We start from the raw sequence: 9,806 nt of genomic DNA on the forward strand, positions 1-9,806 counted from the left end.
AAAATGCAAGGTTTATAGAAATGTTTGAGTTCAGTGAGCGGAGATTCACCGCAGTATTGAGACACCTGTTAACGTCCGCGCGTATCGTTGATGTGCCACCCGTAGCCACCCTGATGTCGGCAGACTGTTTTCAGGGACAGGCTTCAGCCATTGTATAAACTCATCCTTCTCCAACCAAGAGTCCGCAAATTTACATTTCCCCATTTTGGAGTCTGTTTCGCGACAGGTGGAGGGCAACACATCACCTAACCGTGCATTTTGCAATATACGTGACTCTCTGACCGAGCACGTCGTTGTTCATAATAGTCATGGGGAGGAAAATGAATATATTCATGCATACATTTTTGACTCTGAGTTTTGGTTAAGACTTTTTAATACCTTTTAAGGGCCTTAATTTTCCCTAAATGGATTTATCAACTTTAAATATTTTGAAGACCCCGCGGATACCCTGTAACATGATTTGATATGGCCACTTTTTAAACAGTTAGGGTCAGGGGTAAAAATGTTTGCTGGTCTGCTGATTTCTACTTTCGAATCTTGTATTTAAAACACTTCTTATGATTTGCCTGTTTAGCTGAGCTGAAGCAGATGCACAGGCAGAATGAGGAAGCTTGGCTGAACCCCGAGACCTCTCAGAGAAAAGTCACCAGGCCCAACCTGAGAGAGGACAGACTGCCTCCTATCAACACAGTCTCAGGTAAACAGTCACTGCACCAGCTGGCACATTGCAGTTAACACATACAGTAACGTGCATGGAATACACATGGTTGTAATATTTTTCATCTTTGCAGGTTCTGATCATGTCCAGACCAGTGACATTTCCAGCAGTTTGTTTGCTAACCAGCAGACAGGGGCGCACTGGGGGCAACACCTGGCCGAGGGCAGGGGTCCCTGGGCTGAGGAGGGTGGACCTCCCTATAGAGAGAGCAGGACCACCAGACTGGGAAGGGTGGAGCCTGTTGAGCGGAGGGCGCCAACTTATCAGGAGGAACTGGAACAGCAGGTGACCTCCTCCCCCCCACCTCTATCAGTTGGAATACAGTACCAAAATACCCCAAATGCAATTAGTTCTGCTCATAGATAATGTTTCGGGATTGAACAAACTCACCATCATGTGGACTGAACTGTAGAACATGGAATGTTCTTCATCAACTTTGAGATGTTGTGGTTGAAATTGAGATGTGGTGACTGAAATTCCAAGGTGGACCTTGTGATGGTGGGCATGTAAGGTTTTGACAGAAAGAGTAGAGAAAAGGGAGTAGGTAGCCTTTTGGTCAGATGAAACAGAGCAGTTGTACATCCAAATAGATTTGTGTTTTTTTTTTATATACGTTACTTTAATTCACAAAGGGGATCCTTCCCATTTAGAACCTTTAGCGACTCTGTTTCATAATGAAATAATCATTATGCTTTTATAACCTGATAAAGGTAAATACAAGACCATCTTTATTCACAAAGGATGAATTATTCTAGTTGTGCAATATGAAAGTCTCATGTTCATGATGATGTCATTGTGTACGCTGACTGAGTCTATCCTCAAACCTCTGGTACATGTAGTTCCAGGGGAGTCAGTATTCCTCACCAAATTCCATCATAACCTTGAATCCCTGCAGATCCAGGAGAAGCAGGAGCGCCGGAGGCTGGAGAAGGCTGAGAGGGACCGGGCTGAGGCCAAGCAGGAGGCCGAAATAAAAAATTATGATCCATGGGGCCGGGGAGGGTGCGGCGCACCCCTCAGAGACACCCAAGGGGACCTCATTAGTACGTTGTAGCATGTTTCACTTACATTCCATGTTGGCTCACCCTACAGGATTGCATAAGTTGATTGGAGTTCAATTGATGGCAGATATTTCTGTGTAAAGTGTCTGACTGTCTCTCTTGCCTGTCTAGCTGACCTGAAGCAGATGCACAGGCAGAATGAGGAAGCTTGGCTGAACCCCGAGACCTCTCAGAGAAAAGTCACCAGGCCTAACCTGAGAGAGGACAGACTGCCTCCTATCAACACAGTGTCAGGTAGACAGTCACTGCACCAGCTGGCACACTGCAGACATCACATCATTTCACGCGAATGTAATACACACGTACACACAAGGCATATGACTGTTGTACTTTATCTTTGCAGGTTTTGCCCCTGTGCAGACCTCCATTTATGCCAGAGGAAATGTGTTTCCTAACCAGCCAACGCTTCATCAACTCACTGAACTGGATAAGTATAAGCTTGGCCTAAAACAACAGGTACAGTGTGGTGTGGTTTGGGATGTGTTATGTACAGATTTCAAGACCCTGGCCTCTGGTGGCTGTTGGGTCTTTTAGCTTCACAAGCCATTGATTTGAAGGATGTTGTGTACTCTACACAAACACACACACACACACACACATACAGGTACATGATGTTGTATAACAAACTGTTTACCCCTCAGAGAAAGGCCAAAGTCACCTGGCCCATCCTGAGAGAGGACAGACTGCCTCCTATCAACACAGTCTCAGGTAGACAGTCACTGCACCAGCTGGCACATTGCAGTTAACACATACAGTAACGTGCATGGAATACACATGGTTGTAATATTTTTCATCTTTGCAGGTTCTGATCATGTCCAGACCAGTGACATTTCCAGCAGTTTGTTTGCTAACCAGCAGACAGGGGCGCACTGGGGGCAACACCTGGCCGAGGGCAGGGGTCCCTGGGCTGAGGAGGGTGGACCTCCCTATAGAGAGAGCAGGACCACCAGACTGGGAAGGGTGGAGCCTGTTGAGCGGAGGGCGCCAACTTATCAGGAGGAACTGGAACAGCAGGTGACCTCCTCCCCCCCACCTCTATCAGTTGGAATACAGTACCAAAATACCCCAAATGCAAATAGTTCTGCTCATAGATAATGTTTCGGGATTGAAAGAACAAACTCACCATCATGTGGACTGAACTGTAGAACATGGAATGTTCTTCATCAACTTTGAGATGTTGTGGTTGAAATTGAGATGTGGTGACTGAAATTCCAAGGTGGACCTTGTGATGGTGGGCATGTAAGGTTTTGACAGAAAGGGTAGAGAAAAGGGAGTAGGTAGCCTTTTGGTCAGATGAAACAGAGCAGTTGTACATCCAAATAGATTTGTGTTTTTTTTTTATACGTTACTTTAATTCACAAAGGGGATCCTTCCCATTTAGAACCTTTAGCGACTCTGTTTCATAATGAAATAATCATTATGCTTTTATAAACTGATAAAGGTAAATACAAGACCATCTTTATTCACAAAGGATGAATTATTCTAGTTGTGCAAGATGAAAGTCTCATGTTCATGATGATGTCATTGTGTACGCTGACTGAGTCTATCCTCAAACCTCTGGTACATGTAGTTCCAGGGGAGTCAGTATTCCTCACCAAATTCCATCATAACCTTGAATCCCTGCAGATCCAGGAGAAGCAGGAGCGCCGGAGGCTGGAGAAGGCTGAGAGGGACCGGGCTGAGGCCAAGCAGGAGGCCGAAATAAAAAATTATGATCCATGGGGCCGGGGAGGGTGCGGCGCACCCCTCAGAGACACCCAAGGGGACCTCATTAGTACGTTGTAGCATGTTTCACTTACATTCCATGTTGGCTCACCCTACAGGATTGCATAAGTTGATTGGAGTTCAATTGATGGCAGATATTTCTGTGTAAAGTGTCTGACTGTCTCTCTTGCCTGTCTAGCTGACCTGAAGCAGATGCACAGGCAGAATGAGGAAGCTTGGCTGAACCCCGAGACCTCTCAGAGAAAAGTCACCAGGCCTAACCTGAGAGAGGACAGACTGCCTCCTATCAACACAGTGTCAGGTAGACAGTCACTGCACCAGCTGGCACACTGCAGACATCACATCATTTCACGCGAATGTAATACACACGTACACACAAGGCATATGACTGTTGTACTTTATCTTTGCAGGTTTTGCCCCTGTGCAGACCTCCATGTATGCCAGAGGAAATGTGTTTCCTAACCAGCCAACGCTTCATCAACTCACTGAACTGGATAAGTATAAGCTTGGCCTAAAACAACAGGTACAGTGTGGTGTGGTTTGGGATGTGTTATGTACAGATTTCAAGACCCTGGCCTCTGGTGGCTGTTGGGTCTTTTAGCTTCACAAGCCATTGATTTGAAGGATGTTGTGTACTCTACACAAACACACACACACACACACACATACAGGTACATGATGTTGTATAACAAACTGTTTACCCCTCAGAGAAAGGCCAAAGTCACCTGGCCCATCCTGAGAGAGGACAGACTGCCTCCTATCAACACAGTCTCAGGTAGACAGTCACTGCACCAGCTGGCACATTGCAGTTAACACATACAGTAACGTGCATGGAATACACATGGTTGTAATATTTTTCATCTTTGCAGGTTCTGATCATGTCCAGACCAGTGACATTTCCAGCAGTTTGTTTGCTAACCAGCAGACAGGGGCGCACTGGGGGCAACACCTGGCCGAGGGCAGGGGTCCCTGGGCTGAGGAGGGTGGACCTCCCTATAGAGAGAGCAGGACCACCAGACTGGGAAGGGTGGAGCCTGTTGAGCGGAGGGCGCCAACTTATCAGGAGGAACTGGAACAGCAGGTGACCTCCTCCCCCCCACCTCTATCAGTTGGAATACAGTACCAAAATACCCCAAATGCAATTAGTTCTGCTCATAGATAATGTTTCGGGATTGAAAGAACAAACTCACCATCATGTGGACTGAACTGTAGAACATGGAATGTTCTTCATCAACTTTGAGATGTTGTGGTTGAAATTGAGATGTGGTGACTGAAATTCCAAGGTGGACCTTGTGATGGTGGGCATGTAAGGTTTTGACAGAAAGGGTAGAGAAAAGGGAGTAGGTAGCCTTTTGGTCAGATGAAACAGAGCAGTTGTACATCCAAATAGATTTGTGTTTTTTTTTTATACGTTACTTTAATTCACAAAGGGGATCCTTCCCATTTAGAACCTTTAGCGACTCTGTTTCATAATGAAATAATCATTATGCTTTTATAACCTGATAAAGGTAAATACAAGACCATCTTTATTCACAAAGGATGAATTATTCTAGTTGTGCAAGATGAAAGTCTCATGTTCATGATGATGTCATTGTGTACGCTGACTGAGTCTATCCTCAAACCTCTTGTACATGTAGTTCCAGGGGAGTCAGTATTCCTCACCAAATTCCATCATAACCTTGAATCCCTGCAGATCCAGGAGAAGCAGGAGCGCCGGAGGCTGGAGAAGGCTGAGAGGGACCGGGCTGAGGCCAAGCAGGAGGCCGAAATAAAAAATTATGATCCATGGGGCCGGGGAGGGTGCGGCGCACCCCTCAGAGACACCCAAGGGGACCTCATTAGTACGTTGTAGCATGTTTCACTTACATTCCATGTTGGCTCACCCTACAGGATTGCATAAGTTGATTGGAGTTCAATTGATGGCAGATATTTCTGTGTAAAGTGTCTGACTGTCTCTCTTGCCTGTCTAGCTGACCTGAAGCAGATGCACAGGCAGAATGAGGAAGCTTGGCTGAACCCCGAGACCTCTCAGAGAAAAGTCACCAGGCCTAACCTGAGAGAGGACAGACTGCCTCCTATCAACACAGTGTCAGGTAGACAGTCACTGCACCAGCTGGCACACTGCAGACATCACATCATTTCACGCGAATGTAATACACACGTACACACAAGGCATATGACTGTTGTACTTTATCTTTGCAGGTTTTGCCCCTGTGCAGACCTCCATGTATGCCAGAGGAAATGTGTTTCCTAACCAGCCAACGCTTCATCAACTCACTGAACTGGATAAGTATAAGCTTGGCCTAAAACAACAGGTACAGTGTGGTGTGGTTTGGGATGTGTTATGTACAGATTTCAAGACCCTGGCCTCTGGTGGCTGTTGGGTCTTTTAGCTTCACAAGCCATTGATTTGAAGGATGTTGTGTACTCTACACAAACACACACACACACACACACATACAGGTACATGATGTTGTATAACAAACTGTTTACCCCTCAGAGAAAGGCCAAAGTCACCTGGCCCATCCTGAGAGAGGACAGACTGCCTCCTATCAACACAGTCTCAGGTAGACAGTCACTGCACCAGCTGGCACATTGCAGTTAACACATACAGTAACGTGCATGGAATACACATGGTTGTAATATTTTTCATCTTTGCAGGTTCTGATCATGTCCAGACCAGTGACATTTCCAGCAGTTTGTTTGCTAACCAGCAGACAGGGGCGCACTGGGGGCAACACCTGGCCGAGGGCAGGGGTCCCTGGGCTGAGGAGGGTGGACCTCCCTATAGAGAGAGCAGGACCACCAGACTGGGAAGGGTGGAGCCTGTTGAGCGGAGGGCGCCAACTTATCAGGAGGAACTGGAACAGCAGGTGACCTCCTCCCCCCCACCTCTATCAGTTGGAATACAGTACCAAAATACCCCAAATGCAAATAGTTCTGCTCATAGATAATGTTTCGGGATTGAAAGAACAAACTCACCATCATGTGGACTGAACTGTAGAACATGGAATGTTCTTCATCAACTTTGAGATGTTGTGGTTGAAATTGAGATGTGGTGACTGAAATTCCAAGGTGGACCTTGTGATGGTGGGCATGTAAGGTTTTGACAGAAAGGGTAGAGAAAAGGGAGTAGGTAGCCTTTTGGTCAGATGAAACAGAGCAGTTGTACATCCAAATAGATTTGTGTTTTTTTTTTATACGTTACTTTAATTCACAAAGGGGATCCTTCCCATTTAGAACCTTTAGCGACTCTGTTTCATAATGAAATAATCATTATGCTTTTATAAACTGATAAAGGTAAATACAAGACCATCTTTATTCACAAAGGATGAATTATTCTAGTTGTGCAAGATGAAAGTCTCATGTTCATGATGATGTCATTGTGTACGCTGACTGAGTCTATCCTCAAACCTCTGGTACATGTAGTTCCAGGGGAGTCAGTATTCCTCACCAAATTCCATCATAACCTTGAATCCCTGCAGATCCAGGAGAAGCAGGAGCGCCGGAGGCTGGAGAAGGCTGAGAGGGACCGGGCTGAGGCCAAGCAGGAGGCCGAAATAAAAAATTATGATCCATGGGGCCGGGGAGGGTGCGGCGCACCCCTCAGAGACACCCAAGGGGACCTCATTAGTACGTTGTAGCATGTTTCACTTACATTCCATGTTGGCTCACCCTACAGGATTGCATAAGTTGATTGGAGTTCAATTGATGGCAGATATTTCTGTGTAAAGTGTCTGACTGTCTCTCTTGCCTGTCTAGCTGACCTGAAGCAGATGCACAGGCAGAATGAGGAAGCTTGGCTGAACCCCGAGACCTCTCAGAGAAAAGTCACCAGGCCTAACCTGAGAGAGGACAGACTGCCTCCTATCAACACAGTGTCAGGTAGACAGTCACTGCACCAGCTGGCACACTGCAGACATCACATCATTTCACGCGAATGTAATACACACGTACACACAAGGCATATGACTGTTGTACTTTATCTTTGCAGGTTTTGCCCCTGTGCAGACCTCCATGTATGCCAGAGGAAATGTGTTTCCTAACCAGCCAACGCTTCATCAACTCACTGAACTGGATAAGTATAAGCTTGGCCTAAAACAACAGGTACAGTGTGGTGTGGTTTGGGATGTGTTATGTACAGATTTCAAGACCCTGGCCTCTGGTGGCTGTTGGGTCTTTTAGCTTCACAAGCCATTGATTTGAAGGATGTTGTGTACTCTACACAAACACACACACACACACACACACACATACAGGTACATGATGTTGTATAACAAACTGTTTACCCCTCAGAGAAAGGCCAAAGTCACCTGGCCCATCCTGAGAGAGGACAGACTGCCTCCTATCAACACAGTCTCAGGTAGACAGTCACTGCACCAGCTGGCACATTGCAGTTAACACATACAGTAACGTGCATGGAATACACATGGTTGTAATATTTTTCATCTTTGCAGGTTCTGATCATGTCCAGCCAGTGACATTTCCAGCAGTTTGTTTGCTAACCAGCAGACAGGGGCGCACTGGGGGCAACACCTGGCCGAGGGCAGGGGTCCCTGGGCTGAGGAGGGTGGACCTCCCTATAGAGAGAGCAGGACCACCAGACTGGGAAGGGTGGAGCCTGTTGAGCGGAGGGCGCCAACTTATCAGGAGGAACTGGAACAGCAGGTGACCTCCCCCCCCCCCCCACCTCTATCAGTTGGAATACATTACCAAAATACCCCCAAATGCAATTAGTTCTGCTCATAGATAATGTTTCGGGATTGAAAGAACAAACTCACCATCATGTGGACTGAACTGTAGAACATGGAATGTTCTTCATCAACTTTGAGATGTTGTGGTTGAAATTGAGATGTGGTGACTGAAATTCCAAGGTGGACCTTGTGATGGTGGGCATGTAAGGTTTTGACAGAAAGGGTAGAGAAAAGGGAGTAGGTAGCCTTTTGGTCAGATGAAACAGAGCAGTTGTACATCCACATAGATTTGTGTTTTTTTTTTATACGTTACTTTAATTCACAAAGGGGATCCTTCCCATTTAGAACCTTTAGCGACTCTGTTTCATAATGAAATAATCATTATGCTTTTATAACCTGATAAAGGTAAATACAAGACCATCTTTATTCACAAAGGATGAATTATTCTAGTTGTGCAAGATGAAAGTCTCATGTTCATGATGATGTCATTGTGTACGCTGACTGAGTCTATCCTCAAACCTCTGGTACATGTAGTTCCAGGGGAGTCAGTATTCCTCACCAAATTCCTTCATAACCTTGAATCCCTGCAGATCCAGGAGAAGCAGGAGCGCCGGAGGCTGGAGAAGGCTGAGAGGGACCGGGCTGAGGCCAAGCTGGAGGCCGAAATAAAAAATTATGACCCATGGGGCCGGGGAGGGTGCGGCGCACCCCTCAGAGACACCCAAGGGGACCTCATTAGTACGTTGTAGCATGTTTCACTTACATTCCATGTTGGCTCACCCTACAGGATTGCATAAGTTGATTGGAGTTCAATTGATGGCAGATATTTCTGTGTAAAGTGTCTGACTGTCTCTCTTGCCTGTCTAGCTGACCTGAAGCAGATGCACAGGCAGAATGAGGAAGCTTGGCTGAACCCCGAGACCTCTCAGAGAAAAGTCACCAGGCCTAACCTGAGAGAGGACAGACTGCCTCCTATCAACACAGTGTCAGGTAGACAGTCACTGCACCAGCTGGCACACTGCAGACATCACATCATTTCACGCGAATGTAATACACACGTACACACAAGGCATATGACTGTTGTACTTTATCTTTGCAGGTTTTGCCCCTGTCCAGACCTCCATGTATGCCAGAGGAAATGTGTTTCCTAACCAGCCAACGCTTCATCAACTCACTGAACTGGATAAGTATAAGCTTGGCCTAAAACAACAGGTACAGTGTGGTGTGGTTTGGGATGTGTTATGTACAGATTTCAAGACCCTGGCCTCTGGTGGCTGTTGGGTCTTTTAGCTTCACAAGCCATTGATTTGAAGGATGTTGTGTACTCTACACAAACACACACACACACACACAGGTACATGATGTTGTATAACAAACTGTTTACCCCTCAGAGAAAGGCCAAAGTCACCTGGCCCATCCTGAGAGAGGACAGACTGCCTCCTATCAACACAGTGTCAGGTAGACAGTCACTGCACCAGCTGGCACATTGCAGACAACACATACATGAACGTGCATGGAATACACATGGTTGTAATATATTTGATCTTTGCAGGTTTTGATCATGTCCAGACCACTGACAAATGCAGGAGTAACCAGCAGACAGGGGCG

The 9,806-nt window shown here is 46.3% G+C and overlaps 1 protein-coding gene across 1 annotated transcript; it reads left to right on the forward strand.

The window, feature by feature from the left end:
- Positions 1-886: 886 nt before the first annotated feature.
- On the forward strand, positions 887-3,564 carry LOC124475820 (centrosome and spindle pole-associated protein 1-like). The gene is made up of 7 exons (XM_047032656.1): positions 887-1,003; positions 1,614-1,761; positions 1,891-2,013; positions 2,123-2,235; positions 2,421-2,487; positions 2,582-2,617; positions 3,350-3,564. The coding sequence occupies exons 3-7, from the start codon at positions 1,905-1,907 to the stop codon at positions 3,562-3,564; spliced, it is 540 nt and encodes a 179-aa protein (XP_046888612.1). The 5' UTR covers positions 887-1,003; positions 1,614-1,761; positions 1,891-1,904.
- Positions 3,565-9,806: the final 6,242 nt, after the last annotated feature.

The sequence above is a fragment of the Hypomesus transpacificus genome, chromosome 13 (genome assembly GCF_021917145.1).
Source record: "Hypomesus transpacificus isolate Combined female chromosome 13, fHypTra1, whole genome shotgun sequence".
NCBI classification, from domain to species: domain Eukaryota; kingdom Metazoa; phylum Chordata; class Actinopteri; order Osmeriformes; family Osmeridae; genus Hypomesus; species Hypomesus transpacificus.